The sequence below is a fragment of the Amblyomma mixtum genome, chromosome 5, assembly GCF_055824585.1.
Source record: "Amblyomma mixtum isolate Tamu chromosome 5, ASM5582458v1, whole genome shotgun sequence".
Lineage (NCBI taxonomy): Eukaryota > Metazoa > Arthropoda > Arachnida > Ixodida > Ixodidae > Amblyomma > Amblyomma mixtum.
Window position 1 is genome coordinate 120,540,449 of NC_143016.1, and position 21,909 is coordinate 120,562,357.

Below are 21,909 nucleotides of genomic sequence, written 5' to 3' on the forward strand. Positions count from 1 at the left end.
TATGGGAAGCATTTTTCTACGGTTCGAGAAAAACAAACTGTGATTTAGTTTATTTCTAGATATTAAGATTGCATCCACCACTGTAATTAAGGTTGTGAAATACTGACCAGCAAGTTGTATCCGTATGTGTTGCTTTTTTTGTTCTCTGCGAAGGTAGATCTCTGAACGATTCCGAATAGCTTCTTTAGGGTATTTCAAAAGCAACACCACCATCCTTCTGTGTAGAGTTCAGCAAGATTTAATCTCAGCTCCTTTTCACTTTAAACTTTATGAAAATGTTGTCTGTAATATTGTCCCCATTTATAACGGTATCAATATGTTGACGATATATTAAGGCGGAAGCCTTTAATGTCTCATCGTTGTAAGCAGCAGTTGTCGAAAGAAAATGTCACGCTTTTCAATTGATGGAAACGGTCGTGACGTCACAGTGCGCGAATTTCAAACGGGGCCAATTGCACTTTGGCTAGTAACCATACAACCAATTGAAGGGATCGTATTAGTGACGCTCCAAGTAAGTGGGACTGAGCTTAGTTAATTGCTTAATTACCCAATTAGCCTAATTAGCTTCACTAGTCAGGTCATATAAATAAATAAAAGCGATTAAGAAATTGGTCGAGCTCAGGAATCGAACCCCGGTCTTCGGCGTGAGAGACGAGCACGCTATCCACTCCGCCATGCAAGCTCGTTGGTTTGGAATGAACAAAGGCGCGTCTAGTGAATACGGTGTCTTCACTCACTCTCATCCTCCTCCATTCCCTTCCGGCGAGGTTTAGGTGTCCACCGACAAATGAGAGACAGATACATTTCCTTTCCTCAAAAACCAATTTAACGACGAGCGAGGCGTAGAACCGAATGGGCGATGGCGTTCTATGAACTCCTTGGCAGCGTTGCAAGACGCTGTCGCGTTCCACTCTTAGAGGCGAAGCTTAACATCTTACCACACATCAGGGACCACACTTTAGGTCAAAAAAGTGCCCCCTGAATTGTGACGGGTGTCCACCGAGACATGTGAGACAGTTACTGCGTAATTTCCATTCCTCAAATACAATTTTCATTTTCTTCATTACGGCTCCTCTTTATCTATCTTCTTTCACTCCCACCTCCCTTCCTCTACGGTGCGGTTCAGGTGTCCACCGAGATGACAGAGAATTACTGCGCCATTTCCTTTCCTCAAAAAGCGTTGCGTTCAAAGGGCAAGGCATCGCGCCGAACGGGTGGTGGCGTTCCTGTTCCGTGGACTCCCTGGTAGCGCTACAACGCGCTGTCGCGTTCCACTCCTAAAGGCGAAGCTTAAGCGTCACTAATTAGCAGTTAATTAGTATTCAGGCATTAATCAGTAATTAACAATTAAGTCGTGATTTGCCATCACTTAGTAATTAGTACTCAAATATATGTGACGCCAACAGTGCCACAGAAACAGCGAAGGTGGTGCGGAAAACGCTTCCGCCTCTACCCACTTTAGACAGTCAAAGTGCCCCCTGAATTTTTCCTCTTCCAAAGGAAGGCGATTCTTTTCTGCTCTTTCTGAACTATCCGATCGACTCAGTGCAATCGAAAACAAATTTATTGACCTAAATCTCACCTCGTTTGTTCACCAACTCACACAGAACTGTGCCATGTGATAGCTTCATTTCGTTCTCATAGCAAAAATTTATGTTCTTCTGGCTGTTCTGTTAGTCGCGTGCCTTGTGTGTGTGATACATCTCAGCATCAGTATAGTTAATAGCTTGTCTTGGAATACACACACGGCGCATGTGTGTAAGGGACTTAGCGTAGCATGCTTGATTTCCAATACAAAACAGCTCATGGCTTTATCAGTATGAAAATTAGTAGCGCTCGGTCCGGTACAGAGTCTGTTAAGATACGATATGTGCACTTTTAATGAATTATCCACCACGAGGGGAACACAACTAAATATTCTTTTTGAAAGCTTACCCAGGAATGCACTTTACAAACCCGATAAGGAACGACTGGAGAGAGTGTTTAAAGCCGCAGGACTACCTTCCTTTGACTAACTGTTTAAGCAATATTCAACAGACAAGGGAATAGAAAGAGGCGCTCGTTATGGCATACATGGCCGGAGCAAAAGTCTCCAAAACCAATGAGCATAGGGGCTGTCTTTTTTTTTGGATTTGTGGTTTTCATCTATGGGAGATAAACAAAAAGAGAACAAAAAAACAACCAAATGCCGCTGGTGTAATCCGAACCAATGACTTAGCTGTGGTAAGTGTTTCTTTTTCTTCCACTTATATTTGTCTCGAATCGATGATAAGAACAAATTTCAAAAAATATCATCCTCTATTTTTCTTGGTTTCAGAGACTATTGGCTCCCGTCATGTTCAAGTAAACAGTACTTTTAAATGCATAAGAAAAGTCCCTCACATTATTAAAACAATTGAAGTTATAGCTTTAAGCAGTGTACCAAGCGATGTTGTGCCAAGAATAAGCACTAAGTGTGGTGAAGAAACGTGATGCCGTTATGTCCGTCCTATATTTAATTTGTTACCAGATTATGTAATCTCTTTGACCTCTCGCACTCAGCTAACAAATGTATATTATCTCTAAAAATTAGAAGAGATTAAACAGGGCCAGTTGATCAGACATGTCAGAGAAGAAACGATTCCGAAACTTGCGACTTTTCATCTCTTCCCTAAGTTCTCTCTGAATTTGAGTTACCGTTTCTTCTCCAAAGAAGTCTCAAACTTGTGCATACCGTTTCTTTAGAGCATTTTTTCATTCATCGCGTATTTATAATTCGTTTACTGGCTATGCATCGTATACATTATTGTAGAAATGTTCGCGCTTCTATGCATACGTTTATTTTAGTGGGAGAGCACTGCTTCGCAATGTATAACCAGCTTGTCGAGTTTGTGTGCAGCTTGACCTTAAAGGCGCCCTTGGCAAACCATAGCTTAGCAATAGTGCACGTAGAAATAAAATAAATATTACCACGAATCGGTTTCGAACCCGAGGTGGTGCAAACAGATCCCCTGCGCTGGCCATTGCACGAGGGCACTGTTATGTCGCTGCACCCGATCACGCCTCAGACAAACTGCAACACACTCTCGCGCTGTGCATTGTACAACGTCGTCATCATCAACTTCCGTCTGCTGTGCGAACAGCTGAGATCAGCTTAACCTCGATGAGAGCTTAAAGGGATACTGAAGCAAAATCTTAAAATTGAACAAAAACGCTAAGAATATGTTCTCAAAATGCGATTACACCGACATCTGGGCGCAATTCGCATATTTTTCAGCGGATGGGTTTATTTTCGATGTTTTATGAGCGCGTGCGAAGCCCTCCCGGCCGGCGCGAGGTGAGGAGCAAGACTTCATGGCACCCTCGTCCGACAGGCAACCGGTCGAGTCGCGCGCGATGTCGCACTGCACTGCAGTTTCGGTGGAACAAGGGATAAAGCTCCCAACGTCCGAGACACAAAACTGGCAAAGCCATCGAGTAGCGATGGCAATCGGGAATAGTGGGAATAGTGGTGCGGGAATAGTGGGTGCGAGGGTGTTATGACATCTAGTCGCAGCTTCCACATGCGGCCGCCAGGTGCAACGATACGGCAATAAATCGCCAAAAAAACGGGCTATCCGCTTTTTTTTTTCGCTAAAATGCCTGTCACATTAATAGATTTTAAGCAGACAAGCTCTTGTTTACATGTAAAAGAGCAGCTTCAAAAACACGGTTCAGTATCCCTTTAGCCTGAGTCTATAATAGCGTCGCCAGTCGTACCGACGACCGAGCAAAGAAAAAGCAAGAGCCAACCATGCTTAACACATGTTTTCGCACGTATACTCCGTTTTTTCTGCGTTAAAACAATACTACTTTATAATTTTTATTTTTCCCGTTTTCTCCTCTAGTGCCCGCAGTGCGTACTCGCATTGGATGGATGGATGGATGGATGGATGGATGGATGGATGGATGGATGGATGGATGGATGGATGGATGGATGGATGGATGGATGGATGGATGGATGGATGGATGGATGGATGGATGGATGGATGGATGGATGGATGGATGGATGGATGGATGGATGGATGGATGGATGGATGGATGGATGGATGGATGGATGGATGGATGGATGGATGGATGGATGGATGGATGGATGGATGGATGGATGGATGGATGGATGGATGGATGGATGGATGGATGGATGGATGGATGGATGGATGGATGGATGGATGGATGGATGGATGGATGGATGGATGGATGGATGGATGGATGGATGGATGGATGGATGGATGGATGGATGGATGGATGGATGGATGGATGGATGGATGGATGGATGGATGGATGGATGGATGGATGGATGGATGGATGGATGGATGGATGGATGGATGGATGGATGGATGGATGGATGGATGGATGGATGGATGGATGGATGGATGGATGGATGGATGGATGGATGGATGGATGGATGGATGGATGGATGGATGGATGGATGGATGGATGGATGGATGGATGGATGGATGGATGGATGGATGGATGGATGGATGGATGGATGGATAGGAGCGCCCCCTTTGAAACGGGGTGGTGGCAATTGCCACCATGCTCAGCTTTTCTTTATTTATTATTTTTTTGTTTACTGTGTTGGCAATTCTCATTAAGATTCTCCATCAACTTTGCCTACGGTTTCCTACTATTCTAACCTTATGCCACATCTCTGCTTTTCAACCACCAATCCTCCAATCGCTTTTTGCTGACTTCCACTGCAGATTTATTTACATGACCATTGTTATCTTTAAACCCTAGGGCCTCAGAAAGAGTGACTGTGCCTGCATCGACATCCGGATGGATACCATCACATTTGATTATGAGGTGTTCAATTGTTTCCACAGATCTACCACACACTGCACATGTGTCATCTTCTTCGTTAAATTTCTTTTTGTAGCTGCGCGTTCTAAGACACCCTGATCTTGCTTCAAAAAGTAGGGCACTGCCTCTTGAGTTATCATAGAAAAATTCTTTCCTGATCTGCCTTTTCCAGAATCGATATAGTTCTACACTATGTTTCTTTTCCATTGAATTCATCCAATTTTTAACTTCCGCGTTTTTAACCTGTCGTTTAATGCTCTTTCTTTCTCCGTCCTCATGACCGGCATACTTACTGGTTAGTTTTCTAGTTCTTTTCCGCCACTGTGAGTCAACGTTCTTTCTGTATAAATATTTAAATACCTTAGCTGCCCATCTGTTATCGTCCAATTTCCTCAGGCGTTCTTCATATAGTATTTTACTCTTAGCTTCCCGTGCCTCAAACGATGCCCAGCCCATATCCCCTTGTACTGCCTCGTTTGTGGTTTTGCCGTGGGCACCTAGTGCTAATCTTCCAACAGCTCTCTGATTTACGTCTAATCTCGACTGAACTTCTGCCCTTAAGCACAGAACCGCATTGCCGAAAGTAAGTCCCGGCACCATTATTCCTTTCCAAATACCTCTTAGTACTTCATATTTGTTGTACCCCCATAATTCCCTATGTTTCATTATCCCGGCGTCTCTTCGTCCTTTTGCCCTAAGAGCCTGTTCATGCTTTTCCGTGTATATCTGCCCTTCGTTTAGCCATATCCCGAGGTATTTGTATTCGGCCACTTTGGGTATTTCGTGGCCTTGTATTGTAAGCACCTGATCAGTTGTATCGTTAAAAATCATCACACCTGATTTAGTTGCACTAAAACTGAATCCTAGAGCGTCTCCTTCGTCTCCACAGCAATTAACCAAAGTTTGTAAATCTTCCTGGCTATCTGCTAACAGTACAATATCGTCCGCATACATTAAACCCGGGAGTCGCTGCTCAACTACATTTCCGCCTAATCTGTACGATAGATTATAACCCAGATTACTTTCTTCTAGCCTTCTTTCCATATTTATCACGTAAAGCATGAACAGCAGCGGTGATAGAGGGCAACCTTGCCTTAATCCTTTGTGCACCCCTACAGTTGTGGTACTTTTTTTCCCTTCCCATGTAATTTCAACTTCATTATCTCGGTAGATTTCCTGTAGAAAATCAATTACCTCATCACCAATACCTAAATCTTTCAATATGCTCCACAGGAGTTCCCTGTTCACGTTATCGTATGCACCGCTTATGTCTAGAAAGGCTATAAACAGAGGTCTATTTTCCGCCTTAGCTATTTCTATGCATTGGGTAAGCACGAACAGGCTATCATCTAACCGCCTACCCCTTCTGAACCCATTCTGAAGTTCTCCGAGTATCCTATTCCCTTCTACCCATGACTGCATTTTTAATTTCACCGCCTGCATTGCCAGCCTGTACATAACAGATGTTATCGTAATCGGACGGAAGGATTTTATGTTCATCTTATCTCCTTTCCCTTTATAAATCAAATTCATTTTACTCTGTCTCCAGCTGTGCGGAATTTGCTGATTTGTTATGACTGCCTCCAATGCTTTTATCAGCGCGTCCTTGCTTCTTGGGCCAAGTTCATTAATCAGCTTAATTGGAATTTCGTCTATCCCTGCGGATGTGGTTTTAGGAATATTCGCTTCCGCCTTTTCCCAGTTAAGACTAGTCAGTTCTAAGCTGTTCTCTTTTGTGCTGTCCTGTGTTGCCACCTCACTTGGGGAGATTACCCCATTGGCGTCGCTAAAAGACGCAGCTATAAATGACGTAATGTAGTCCACAGCATCGTCTCCCTCCAAACATTTTCCCTCAGCATCTAAAATCTGTTCCTGCTTTCTTTGATTTCTTTTTCCCAACCAGCTTATATGGTTCCAGAATTTTCTTGGCCCCCCTTTATTTGCCTCGCGAACTTCAGCCAGCCATTTATCAGAGGACTGCTTTATTTTAGCCTGGACTAGGACCTGAACTTGCTGTTTCTTTTGTCGATAAGATTCCCATTTTTTTCCTATTTCCTCTACAGATAACTGCGCCCTCTTTGCTTCTCTGTGTTCCCTTGAAGCCACCCGTCGTTGTTCGATGGCCTCCTTAATTTCCATATTCCACCAGCTTCGTGGCTTCCTCTTTCCTCTCCAGCGGTTAACTCCTTTCACTTGTTTCATTTTTGTAGCGATGAGCAGTTCCAACTGATTATAATCCCAATTTTCCATGTGGCGTTTCTCAATTATTTCTTCTATATCGGCTGATATTAGCGCTATTTGTTCATCATTGTCGCTGCTCTAAGGCGACACTCTTCAATCCCAATTGCGGATTGAATGTGTTCGAATGAGTGGCCATATTTTTCATAAACGAAGATTTTTATTATTGCTCTTGAACAACTAGTAAGGGAAGCAAAAAACAAAAACTAAGCATACTGTATTCACGAGGACGTTATAAGAAGGAGGATGTTATAATTAACTTAGAGTAAGAGAGCGAATGGTTTAGGCAAATAACGCGGGATATATATGCATAGGTTTTTACCTATGACTTACCAATATATTTACAGCAGGCATTTTGAATTAGAAGGGCTCTTTTTTCTGCATATCATTGTCAACGGTGTAGTACACCAGAATAGAGCTACGATGTGATAACTAGAAGGCTGGTTAATTAACAATGAACGGTTCACTTTTTTGCTGTTACTTTTAGGCCCGTTAATTACTGAGAGGCGTGTATCTCAGAGGCCTTGGCGCAGTGGCCCAAACAATTTTGGCGACATCACACCAAAATACGTGCGCTTTAGAGAAGATTGCAGGCAAGCCAACCTTTCCAGCAACCTCTACTTTCTTTTTCGCGCCTCGAAAGCAGTTACCGCTTGCTTTTACGATTTCGACGGCACCTGCTGTCCATGCCAGTTGCCATCGAAATGGCGGTGCAACAGAAAACAATTAGGGAATTGTAGCGCACGGCCCGGAGCGCACCCTGGCGAACGAACGGAGGCTCACCAGTCGAGTAGGGATGATGAGCAACAGCACTCAAGAAAAAGTGAACACAGTTATTAATAATTTTCGATCACGTGACGCTGAATTACCAGTTCTGAAGCATGCATACAGAAGAGAAGACAAAAGAGATTCCAAGAAATTAGAACCGAAATCAGTACCTACAATACTAATTATAGTTCTTCCTTTGGGAAACGAAGTAACCATGCACGAAACCGAAAGACCAACAATTAGCAGGTAACATTTACCTACGCGTATGACACTCAAAAGTTAATACAAACAATCTTGTCCACGGCGAGATAGACTAAAAGGCACGCTCCAGCTACACAAAAGACTATGCACATTGCAACATGTGTTGCAACTGCATATAATAAAATAAGGTACACACAAATGGACACATTTTCCCCTCCACCAGGGCGTCTCCAGAACAGCAATGAACATGTGACTGAGCCCCGTAAAGGCCCGACAAGATTTTTGGTGTCTTGGAACCTCATACTATGCGGGTCTAAATGAACACAAAATGACAGTTCTCAGACACATGCTTCAAGAATATTTTTCTAATCTTAGACATTTTTCACGCGCACCGCGATTATCGTTTTGCCTATGAGAAGTGCTCAGGTACACATGAACTCACTAGGTCGTTACCACTTAGGTAAAAAAAGTAAATGAACTTAAGAGGAGGGGCATCTCTTGAGTAGGTATGCTTCTAGGGGAAGAAGTGGTATGTGCTTCATTGACTTGCTTCAGTACATATTGAAATCGCTATATATTACCCTAACACTGTATAAAAAGTACTGAACGTTATAAATGAGCCGATGTATCTATAAAAAACATCAGGTGCTTGAAAACCTCATAGTTGGAAAGAATAATGTGCTATCACATATAACGTTAACGGAATATTAATGGCAATGGCGGCGAAATCTCATATAATGACTAAGTAATGCAATCAATGTAAAGGCAAAATTTACCGAATCAATACTATATTCAAGATTTGTCGCGCCAAATCGTATGATCCCCTATCCAATTTGAAGCCTTTTCCTTTTAGTACCAACTGAGAGAAGAGTTCGGAAGCTTTCGGTGAAGTTCAGCATCCGTTTCGTCGCGGTTTGCGGACGGTGTTTTCTTTAGTATGCCGAGAATAGGAGCAGCAACGCTTTCATACTTCACAAGATATTCGCGGCCGTATTCACTTTTCATGAAGTTTGTGTAGAAGGCCGAAGCAACGTGAGATGGGCAACGCATGGGCGAAACGCATGTAGCGGTGATGAAGGCGAACATAATGTACGTTCTATTGTCAACGCGATCCAGATGGGCTGGCCCATTCCGGCTGCGGTGCCCTACGCTCAGTCTGTCAGCTTTAGACTACCCTAAGTCTATAGAGGTAGTAAAAAGCAGGTAGCATTTACAGGGAAACTACTACAACCTAAAGACGTAGTGTATCCAACCCCATGGTCATGTAACGCTGATACATTCATGATGGCGTGACACAACCTATCCTAACAAAATGCAGCACTGCTATATATTGCTCCAAGTATCAGCATAAACCCAAGTAATAGTAGCCGAACTCTCATGAACAAATAGGCAGAGATCGGCGCAATCGGGGCAGAGCCACTGCCGATGGCTGTGGTAGTCCTGATTGCTCACACCACCTGCCGGGAACCACTGATGTCTGCTCATGCCTCCAACCACTTCTGCTTCTGTGCAGTCAAAGGGCCTATTGCTACTATTGCTTTCATTAATCTATAGTGTTTTGACTGTCAATAAACTAATGAATACATCTATGTATCGATCGCCAGGTTGCAAGCATAAGTATGCGCACGAAGAAAACTCTTGCTGTACCGTCCCCGCGTGAAATATAACGTTTTTGCCGCATGCTAATTTAAGAGCGAGTTTAGATAGAGTTCGTAATTTGCTTGCCTTTTTGTGCAACATCATGGCAAAATAACTTTCTTAGTTGTGAACCTTTCTTCAACATTCCTTGTGATCTTCTCTTCTTTCTTTTCCGTAGCTCTGCCTTCAAGGTGATGCAATCCCCACGGATGTAGCTGTTGCGCTTGGAATCGTCCGCTCATTGCTGAAGACAGCCAATCTAGCTAGACCGGTGCTCTAACCTGCTTCAGTCTACATCTACAAATCTGCGAGCCACATTCGCGTAGATTGTGGATGGACATTAATAAACCTGACTAATACTAATACTACAAGAAATAAAACAGGAAAATATGCAATAAAAAAATTCATGAAATGTAAGAGTTTAAAAAAAAACTTTGCTAAGGAATAATGTTTACGCTTTCTTTTATAGACTTTTATTTGCTCAAAGGATGATCAAGTGCTCTACAAACAACATATCAATCTAATATCACCTGGCCTGACTTGGCACTTAGTAGTCACCAACTAAAACTTCTTCTCACAACCAAAACCACTAAAAAATTTCATTTTTCAGTATGCAGCAGAGAGAAATTTGTTAGAAGGCATTTCTGAAAAGAAATTCATAGGACTTCATAATAATTGGGAGCCTCATTGTGGTCTGCCAATGGTTTTTTTCACTAACAATGCAATTATATAGCGCAATGCAGAAGGTACAATTAACAGAAACAGTAGCCAAGAAAGCGGTCTTAAGATTTAGCGTTGAAAATGTATAGCTATTACGGTTTACTCTGTCGGCCGATCCTAAGCATGCTAGCCCGCCTTGTCGCACAAGATGTTTAAGAACTGGAGTATAAGCTGCCCTGCTCTTCAGTTACACCTCTGGTTCGTTTATTCTTTCTGCCGATGGAACAATATCTAAGCAAATCATTCTGCTATTCGTCATGGAACACGTACAGTATTTTTCCAAAGTATACAGTACGTCAGTCTTGCTTTTCCGTTGTGCAGCTTGGCTGGCTATTTTTGTGCTCTCATTGTCCGAAACGTTTCGAGCATGACATTTCTCGTCTTCATCGGCGGGAACTTTATGGGCATGATAGCGCTAGAAGTGCTGCGTCGACGTCTCAGACGCAGACTTTTCGGGCTGTACATATTTTAACTTTTAGGTAGCTGGTACCCCCTGTTTTCTAGAACGGCAGCACTGGTTAGGGGGCTATTGCCTGCACTAAAGTGGCTAGAAAATTACCAGTTTGTAATGCCAATGACCCAGTGTTAGCTGTCTTGTGATCGCTAAGTACAAGAGACATATAAGCCGATATTGCCTGATTGTTGACGTTGTTTTCCCCGCCATGGAGCCGAACCTTCGTCTCTCGTGTGCCCGACTTTTCTGTCAGCCCATGAGGGTAAGCCTTCTTCGTAAGTTCCTTCTAAGTCCTCCTTTTTTGCTTGAGTCCACCGCTTCTCCTTCCTAGATACTGAGAAGTCTGCTCTTACCACCACACCTGCACAGTGGTGGCTAGCGGTTAGCGCGTTGACGCTCTATGGGAAAGTGCTGAACTCATAGGTGGAAGTAGCATTTCGACCGATGGGTGGCTGGCAGTAGGCTTGCTGACGACTACAATGAGCTAATACTGATCAAACTGTTGATAACAACTAAAGCTGCAAAAACTACTGGAGCATAAAGTATGTCAGTAAGATTTATTGCATCGACAGCCGTTTATAGGGTCACCTTGCTCCTTTTGACGTCGCCTAAACCCGTTCAGCGATAATGTGTCCACGCCGTGCACGTGTCTCATGCTACCCTCATTACCTGTATCCTATATGTAGGCGCCCCTTATCCATGTTCACGAGACTGCCCTCTATACACAGCCCGAGCTGCTCACTTCGCTCAACCAGGGCTTCTCATTTGGTGGTGCACGCTGTCGTAAGGTGCCGGCAAACTCTTTCTAAACGCCGCTCTCACGGTTCCTATGGACGGAAAAGGTCAGCCCATCAATATGTGGCCGGTCCACCTAGGGAGCGCGCACTGGGGACGCTGCTCCAAAGTGTCCTCAAGTCTGTGCTCATTCCTTTCTAAGAAAGAAATTGGAGGCGTTTACGCGTTGCTCCAATGCGGGAAGCGCGGAGTTAGCAGTATTGCCCGGCCGGTTAAGTGAGAATTAACACTTTATTCCTAGCTTAAGTAGCCCCATGAACATTCTCTTTCTGGCAAAGCAAAGAAAGTGTTCATCCGGGAACTATAAGCATTTATAAGAAAAAATGTACGCTAGCAGACGCAAAGGGGTGGATGCCTGGACCGTTCCGTGAGAGAAGAGATTAAGGAAGGATTAAAAAAAGCAGAGATTTAAAGAGACTGACAGTTTGTACGCTAGCTATATAACAGTTTGATCAAACACGCGTTCTGCCAGTCGCACAGAAAAAAAAAGGCTTTCCGTCTTGTTCTATGTTTAAGATGATCATAGACTCATGAAGAGCACAGAAAACAGTTATGGTTCGTCAATCGACGCAAAAAAACAAAGAGAGTATTTCACTTTGCTTGCTTCCTTTTCAACCAAAATTTTAAGTTTTATGCTTTTATTTCACTGAGTGCTGGTAGGTTTTGAAGCATTGGACTCGACTGGTCTAGAAGAAAATAGCCCTGCCGAGGTTTGTTATACCCATCACTATGTGAACATTTTTTACCTTGGTTCGTGTTCTGTATAGAAGAGGGTTGTCTCCTGCATTTCTTCTGCTTTAATTTCTGCATTTGGATGCACTGATTTACATATTCCTTTTCGAGAGGTTTTATTCTCTCTTTTCCTCCTCCTTGTTCTGGTTTTCCATTTACTATATAGTTTCAATTTTATTTCTTAAACGGGGAGACTAAACTGCAAATAAAAAAAAAAACACTGGGTTAGCCGTCTCTGTGAGTGTGTAAATGACATCTTAGTAGAAAAGGAAAAATACAGTTCTCAGCACCAAACCACCCTCATGCAAAGTGTTCTTGCGGCCGTAGCACGCTTTTTGTGGAGCAAATGGAATGGGATAGTCTGTTCACCATTATCTCTTGTCGCTGAGTGAACGCCATAATGCACAGTAACAACCTGTGAAAACACTGGCCGCGCTATTTGACATAAATTCACCTCAATATTACTTTTTAAAAGACTAATTGCAAGCTTTATGTGAATTTAGGTAATGTAATTTCCCCCTTGTCTAATGTAGCAGATGGGATATTTAAAGGTAGGTACAATGAATAATGATGAGATCATTAAATTCACAGCCATGCCCACGTTAAATACTGCGGAACTGTGTTTCAACACTAGAGGTGAATACCTCCGCACATTCATACATGCATGCCCAGTGAAATCATGTGACATTTTTCTCTACACACAGATACCAGTTGTCGCAACAATATTCAAAATAAGCAGAAAGTACGATTCTCCAACTCGTCGCCCAACTTGGCTTTGAGAGTGGAATACCTACAAAGAGGCGTTTCTGTACATAGCCCAGGTTATGCATACTGTACCATATATACGAAATCAAAAAGCTAGTACGCTGCCGTTGCAGCAATATTACCCTCAAGACAATAAGGAACACGCGACCAATACTTGCTCTCCACAAAGCGGATGAGCGTCTCTGCTTACTTAATAGACCTCTAAGTCGCATTGCTCACTCGCATGGTCAGCTGTCCTTCCTGACCTTGCATAAAATTGTACGGAATGGCGTAAAACTCAGCAGCTGAGTAAATGAACGCAGTGTTGTGAAAGTCAAACTTTGGATACTTTACATTAATGTTTTTGGGTATACTTTTGCTCCAACGGCTAAAACGTTCCCTTCCAGCAGTAGTACGTTTCAATAAGGTTGAGAGGCCAGAAAAGGTCCAAGCCGTTGTCCAATCCAAATAGTTTGATTATGTGTGTGCTCAAGCGTTACCCATTTCAATGCATGGGTGAATGCGTGGCTCACCCTAAAAAGAAGTATTTTAACTCTGTGGTATTATTCTACACTTCCCGGCTCCCGGCCAAGCGGACCATGCACGCGTAGATTCCAGCCAGCGGACTGAGTGGAGTACAACTACGGAACCTGTTAACTGAAAATGTGGATTGACACAGCGTTTTAGAGCAAACTACAGATGAAATAGTCTTGGGCATGTCGTTTTTTGCAGCACAGTAGGAGCTGCAGTTCGCTTCTTCTGCAAACGAAGCTTTCAAGAAGGTTGTCTTTTACGCCACTATAAGGCAGACCCTCAAAAACACCTTGACAGGGGAAGTTCTCCGGTACTACTGGCAGAGCGTGGAATTCCTTCAATGATGGGACAGCGATGGCGGTCGCATGGGCTAGTCGCTCAAAGAACAGTTTTGTACGCAACAGCGTTATGGCTCCCGTTCTGCAGAAAATCCGGCATCCGCATCGTCGGCATTGTGAGCGAAAGAGTTCCGGAGAAGAAATCTAGGTGGGGCACCTTGGTCACGTGACCCTGTGGCGTCATCAGAGCCGGCCAATCGGATTATGAGCGGACTGCCCGAAAAGAAACCTTGGTCCCACAGGCCCACAGGTGGCAGCACCTGCCATCGCAGGGCAGTGGCGTATCGCTTAACCGCTGCACCACTGCACCAGGTGTACTGTAAGTACTCCCAGGGGTATAAGAATGTCAACTCCACAAAGACCAAATTCGCATATAGGAACATTAACCCATTAAAGCTATCGCACCGTACCCTTAAAGCGGAGCTCAAGTGTGCCCTGCAAATTTGAACTTGCATGTTAGGTTGTTTTTTTGCAGCTAATTTGTTGTCTTAATTCGACCACTGCATGTAGATGATCTGACTCACTATGGTAGGCGGCAAAATATAAATATTCATAAACTAGTGAACCATTCAGTAAAACAGCTCAAGAATGTTGAGCTTTGTTGTGCCTGTTCTAAGGATAATGTAGCACACGCTGGTGAGCGCGTATATCCGGGCGCTGACCGGTAAGAATGCATATCCCAACTGCAAACCCTCAATCGCCACCCACTCACATTCAACCTCCACCCACCTCAACCTTCCACAAGCATTGCGGCCGACCTTTAATATTTAAGAGTAAGTATAGTTAACTATGCTCTCAGCATTCTTGAGAATGAACGAAAAAAACTTTCCAACGAACGCATTTCGATATTGAGATTGGAAGGATCACAGGACCTCGTCCTCGCAGCTGTTCCACCCATAAATGCAGTCACGTCAAGTAAAACACGAAGTAGCCTAAACTTATTCCGTGTCACCAGCAGTTTGAATCCTCCTGCGCCTTGACGAACTTAACACAAAGCACATTACGGCCGCCGCAACTCGGCGACCAGACAAGGCTCCCGCCTGGCGCCATCTGTCGGAATTCGAGATAAGCACTAATTGAGGTGCGAACACGATCTGGTCGCGCTGCCGGGCACAGTGTCAGCACCTAAATATATTCTTGCACCGTGGTGGGGACTTTAATGTAGATATAAAGACAAGCGGGAATTTCTTACCACTTATGCGGGAGAACATCCCGTTCCTCTCGCTCGTAACGGCTCCCACAGCTGTGACAACGTCGCGAAATATTTGCGCAGACCTCGTATTTGAGAACCAGACATTGGTGCAGCATGTCGAGCATATATCCATCTATTTCTGCGACCACAAATCTTCCTTCATGACAATCAAGAACAATTAGTGGAGTGTTTCTTGAAGAAGGAATATGTGTGAAAAATAACAAGTTGTCTCTAATTTCCATACTTGCCTTGCTCGAAATATTTGCCTGAATCTATCGAAAAGTTGAAACAGCGGATCACCTGCGCTCAAATTTTGCATTAGAAAGTAACGCAATTGTCGGCATTTTTTTTTGTCCAACAATGAACACCTCACGAAGTGAGAAAAACTGGCTATTTTCTGGCGGCAGTTTGCCAGACATAGTATTTATGGCTGTCATACAAGGAGCCTAATTGCTAAAAACTTCAGATACAACGAACGCAATCACCGTGCCCCTCAGATTCGTCATAAGCTGCCCCAAGTGAAGTGAATGCATTTGGCATACACTCTCCGGTAATGAATAGCAGCTTACTAACACCCCACTAGACTAAAGTGTCTAACAACACTATCTTACCGGTATTCATCTAATGACCAGTACTGTGCAGCGTGGCGGAAAAGTTGAAGTTAAATTAAAAACACAGCGAGCTACGGAAATGCAAATATACGTGTAACTTTAAGAAACTGTAACACAGCAGAGGGAGCCCTGGGAATAACGCTAGTTAATTATGTCAGTCCAGAAACCAAGAAGGTGATGGGCATGGAGAGGGCATGTATTGCGAGCGCAGGGTAACGATAGCCGTTAAGGGTAACTCAGTGGAATCAATGCTAGTGAAAGTGTAGCAGGAGGTGGCAGAAAGGCAGCTGCAAAAATGAGATTACGAAGTTTGTGGAGATACGATGGCCTCCAGTTGCAGCAGACAGGGTTAATGGAGGGAAATGGTCGAGACCTGTCTCCTGCAGTAGATGTAGTTAGGCTGGGGATCATGATGACATGCTCTAACTTAACGGTTGCCCTGCGTCTATATGACATGGGAGAGGCCATTGCCCAGCAGTGGGCGTAGTCAGGCTGATGATGATGATGGTGATGTTGATGATGGCACAAGGGCATCTGTGGCCAAGGAGCGCCGTGGAAAAAGGTGTTTTCGACTACTCAAGTTGGAGTAAAAGACACATTTTCCAAGTATTTTACCCCAGATAAGCCGAGGAACAGGCCAAGGGAAAGCTTTTAGCTTTTGTATTTCTGGTGGGTACCCGGCGGCACTGGGGATCGAACCCCGCACCTCCCGCATGCGAGGCGGACTCTCAAGCACTTGTCCACCGCTGCTTTTGTTTTTTCTTTCATGGTATTCATTCTGCATGGTTATGTACAGAAGGGATATGTATACATATATATGTGCGTGTATGCACACACACAAAATCTATTTACAGAGAAACTAGGTAGGCGCTACGTGGAACAAATATGATAGAAAACAGATAGCTAGCAGAACTAAAAGGCCGGCAAGGATATACAGCGCATCAGGAGAAGAAACCGATCCGCCAAAAAGTCAAATTCTTTGTAAATGTTCGTTACCTGAAGCAGCATTTGGCTAAAATGAATTCTGGGCGAAACAACAGGTTCAACGTGGCGGTCTTGCATGCAAATTTTTCAAGGTCTATGAAGTTTAATCAGAAGAATCATATCATTGGGTTTCGAGTCATGTTGGCAAACAATAAGGTAGCGCAAAGTGTGGAATTTAGGAGAAACCATTTCTGTAGCGTCTTCTTCAACACATGCCAAAACAAAATCATGCGTTTGCAGTATATAAAACAATGTTCAATTGCTTCAGGCACATTGCACAAACGGCAGTTTACAGAAGACACAAAAATGTTTTTCCTATCTAGCCGCGAGTTGGCAGGTAAAGTTTGGATGTGTAATTTATAAAAAAATGTTTTGGTGCAAGGCGAAATCGGCATTTTACGCACTCGCTTTCGAGCATCTTGACCCATGAGCCCGAAGTAGACAGCACGATACAAGGGGGCGGTAAGAGCGCCGTTATCAAATCCCTGCACAGATTTTTGCGCGAAACAGAATATAAGCACTCATTTGAAAACCGAACTGTCCAAAAACGCACGCAGGCATAAACTTCCTGCACCACTGTGGTGTTCAAAACCAGAATAAACAGTTCGCTTAGCCGCATTGAAGACAACTTGTGTGTGTCTGTGAATTTATCTAGGTCTAATGTTCCGTACTGAGAACTAGCCTTTTAATATAACCGCACAGTATGCACAATCTAGACTTAAGCGGTCGTAATATGTTTAAAAATATGGCTGGCGGTTTAGAATTGCTACGCACGAAATATTGCGCGAAATAAGGTTTTTTTTTTTTGCAAGTGGACACCAGCGCCACTTAACAATAATCGAACGGACGTGGCCATTGACCAAGGGAGCATGTTGGGGTTTTAGCTCCAGAGAGTGGAAATAAAGTTACTAACGATGATGTAATACTGCTTTCTTTTCTCAGAATGAATGGTCGAAGCCTTCCGCTGCTGTTAAGAAAAGAAAAAGAGCATAAATGCATCAATTTGAAGGTGGACTCCACTGCCTACAAAATTCGTTTGGAGGAAAGGAAATGAAGCAGTAACCATCTCCTGTATCCCAGGATGGGGCACCTTTTGATCTCATAATGCTCTTGGGCCTCCACTGTATATGGCGCTCCAGAATGGCAGGCTACCATTGTGACAAAGACGCACGACCGGCCCGAATTTATTTTCGGGAAAGCATGGACTGGTTTCTTGCAATCCAAAAAGCAGCTGCGGAGCCTCCCGAGTGGCTCTCAAGACTAGAGCCGTTTTGTATGTTGCGGGAATTTTAAGCTGACGAAGCCAGTCTGGTGCTGGCTGACCACGACTGTGTCGTATGTATATAGCGTTATGTGTATTTTTGTTGTGCAATGTCATGAGCCAAAGCCAGGCAATAAATAAAAAAAATCTCATGTATCTCGGTAGGTGCCCGAACCATGGGGTTAGGTAAGGAATAAAGGAGGGAGTGAAATAAGAAAGGAAGAAAGAGAAACCGTAGTGGTCTCCGGTATGTGTCATGTTTTCAGAGGAACAAGAAGAAGAAGAAGGTCTCCGGAATAGTTTCGACCACCTGGTAATCTTTATCGTGCACTAACGTTGCACAGCACCCGATCGTCTTTTGCGTTTCGCCTCCATCGAAAAGCAGGCGCCACTATCGGGAGTCGCAAACTAGGTACCTTCACCTAGTGCTTGTAGGTATCAGTCCCTTACGGGCTGATCATAACATACCTCCTGCCCCTTCCAAAAAGTTTTCACCACCACCAACCCCACGGTCGGGTTCGAAACCAGGTACTCCGGCTCAGTAGACGAGCACCTTAATCACTGAGCCACCGCGGCGGGCACTCACTGCGCAATTGAAGTGTGCCCTGACCAAATGAGCCAGTTACACTTGCTACTCAGAGGCTTCACACACATACACAGACACCGGGAAGGGCATCTAGAAATAATTTCGCAGTAAAGTGTTGATCGCAAGGTATGATCCAAGGGCCTTATTTATATTTTCTGCTTATAAACAAATAATGAAGGCGAGAGGTGGCACAAAGGCTTTATTTATATTTGCTCAAAAATTTATTAGCCATGAATCTCGTACAGTCTAGATTTGTGCAGCGGAAACGGTGGCAGCTTTCATAAAGTAGCGCACTCCTCCAAGGAAGACCGAAATGTCCGTCGGTATAAGGTGGGACTGAATGCATGACTTGAAAAAAAGAATGATATGAAATAGAATTAGTACGGAAGCAGTAAGTGAAATATTCAAAGCTATTAAAGGGTAAAGGCGCCTGTTATCCCGCCCATGCGTGAAACGAGAAGTAAGCGAAACAGGGAGAGCTGCAGCTTAACAAAGCATTTTGAAACAAAACATCATACGACTAAAGAAAAGGTTTTACTGTAAGGTTTTTTATTCCCTTCATTAAAACCTAGCAAAGCTTCATTTACTTAGTGGTTTCTAGATGTTTTGTTACCAGATTCCAAGTGTTTCAACAGCCAGTGCAAGTTGCAGGCTTCAAAAAACGGCTGAACTTATACTTGACCGCAATCCACCTACTATCTTCATGGTAGTTATCAATAACCTTGTCAATGTAAGCAAACAGATTATCCACAATCTTCTTTTTTCGCATTTTTTATGCCTTCAGCGACCGTCAAGCCATCGTAGCTACAGCAAGCACACGAACACTTGCCGCAATTGCCCTGGCGGACTACAGCAACGGACTGGAGGCCCCACCTTCAAGAAATGCCTCCTATGCGGACTCTCCAGAAAGCCGCCACCCACTAGAAACCAATGCGAGGAAGCCCAAATCCCAACTTCCGCCCTCCATCCACCTACACTTTTCAGAAGCACCACCCAGTTATACCTTCCACAGCGTCCACCCACCAAACCAAAAGATTCACTCCATCCGCCGCCATTAACCTGAAGCTTACTCAGGAGCGGGACGAATCTGACTTCCACCCCAGGAAGCCTATGAGAGGAGCACTCTGCCGAAACAAATACCTCCACGTTGCAAAATTAAATTCACAATCTCAATGGGAAGGCGACCCATGTCGCAGCTTCGCGGCACCACTTATACAGGGTGTTTCACCTAAGACTTTCTGCAATTTTTAAAAATAAGCTATTTGAATTAGATGCGCGCTTTTTCTGGCATAGCATTGTCAGTGGTGTAGTACATCATAATAAAGCTAAGACGTGCTAACTAGCAGGCTTGTTAACCAATATTTAATAGTTAACTTTTAAACTATTACCGTTGGGCTCCTTAATTATTGAGAGGCATGTAGCCCATCGTAAGTGATGTCCATATCCGTTTCTAGAATTTCGAGAACGCGATTATCCTCGGCGCTGTGGCCCAACAAATTTTGGCTATTTCGACGAGTTACGTGCACTGGAGAGGCTGCTTTGCCTGCAAGCTTCTCAAACCGCATGTATTTTGGCGCGATGTAGGCGAAATTTGTTGGGCCACAGCGCCGAGGATAATCGCGTTCTCGAAATTCTAAAAACGGATATGGATATTTCTTACGATGGGCTACACGCCTCTCAATAATTAAGGAGCCCAACGGTAATAGTTTAAAAGTTAACAATTAAATATTGGTTAACAAACCTGCTAGTTAGCACGTCTTAGCTTCATTATGATGTACTACACCACTGACAATGCTATGCCAGAAAAAGCGCGCATCTAATTCAAATAGCTTATTTTTAAAAATTGCAGAAAGTCTTAGGTGAAACAGCCTGTATAATCGGTCAGGTTATTGCAGCAACAGCTGTTAAGCGCGCATTCCTGCGTTTCGCGTCGTAGTAATATGTCGGGGTCTCTCGTAGCCGTCGGCTTAAGCCTTAGGTGCGTTGCCATGGGAACCACTCGGAGGGGGTAACCGTGCAATGACGGAAGAATGACGTGAAGGAAGAAATGCATAGCCAGTAGTTGGTTACCACAGGAATTATCGGAAGAGTGTTACCATGTTAAGAGGAGGCGGAATTGCCAACCGGAAGATGCTAATCTTGGAAAGAGGAGAGTAGGTTGGGAGTTTAAAGAGGCGCAAACGCACGGCAGTTGCCATCTGGAGAGGAGTTACCAAGGAAAGACGAGGAGGGTTACTCTGGATGGAGGCTTTATGGGAAGAGCTTGGAAATTCGTAGCAACTGAATGATTACAGCGGTAGCTGCGTCCGGAACGTGGTGACGGCGGCAGGTAGAGGGTACGCCGGTATACGCTAGATATCGGCAACCGGAGGATGATTATCGTGCAAGAAGGAGGGTATACGGCGGGAGCACGAGAACGCGCAACCAGCCCCTGGTGGCCTTGGAAACCAGCTGGAGAGCGGTTAACTTAGAGGGAGAAGGAGGATTGCCATGGAAGGAGGGTACGGCGAGAGAAGCAGGATATAGCGAGACTGTAGAAGGCGAAGCACGGTAACCATCAGGAAGGTGGTTACCTCGGAAGGAGGAGGAAGGGTATGACAAGAGAGGAGCAATGTAGCGCAGTCCTGCGGAAGCTGCTGGGAAACGCGCCGCTCGCGAAGAGGATCATCGGCGGTGCTGCGATTCTAGAGCGGAGGACTCTAGAGTAGACCTAGACGACAAACGACTGCAAGGAAAACTAAAAAAGAAATGACGGTCAATTTTGCGTAGCTCAGCCACTTCGGTTTCACTTCGGTTTCTCTGTGCGGACCCATTGTTAACGAATGCAAGGTGTTCGGATAGTTATAAGGAGTTAACGCTCATGTTTGCAGAGTTGGTCATTTTCTACATTAATAGGTCCCTGGGAGCCCTGATACTACTCCTGGCTCAGTGGTGCCGCGCTTAAGCGGTACAGCACTCCCATGAAAAAGCGAGGGCTGCCCGTTGCACTTCCCGATCAACCTCTCGCGACCGATCATTAAATGAACAGCCTCCTGCCGCGGTAGGCAGCTTGCCGAAAAACGAGGGGGCGGGGGGGGGGGGGGGGGGTTGCCTAGTGGCAAATGGCAACCTGCCAGGTATATATAGTTATACACACACACACAAGAAGGCTCCCCACAGTCAGGTGGGTAGCCTACCACAAAGCAGACTTCAGTGAGACAACGGCTATGTGCGGGGAATGGCCACTGTACTAAAAGAGCTCACGAAAAGAGCGCCCTAGAATTATACATGTGTGCGGTTGCTCTCATATTCT

The 21,909-nt window shown here is 44.3% G+C and overlaps 1 protein-coding gene across 3 annotated transcripts in view; it reads left to right on the forward strand.

Annotated features, from left to right (window-relative positions):
- Window positions 1-10,218, forward strand: part of LOC149343522 (uncharacterized) — a 33,270-nt gene extending 23,052 nt beyond the window's left edge. For all 3 annotated transcript variants that reach the window (XM_089545958.1, XM_089545960.1, XM_089545961.1), the window contains one exon: window positions 9,845-10,218. In XM_089545958.1, coding sequence (XP_089402084.1) covers window positions 9,845-9,946 — 102 coding nt within the window. In that variant the 3' untranslated portion in view covers window positions 9,947-10,218. The remainder of the gene's footprint in view (window positions 1-9,844) is intronic.
- The last annotated feature ends 11,691 nt before the right edge of the window (window positions 10,219-21,909 follow it).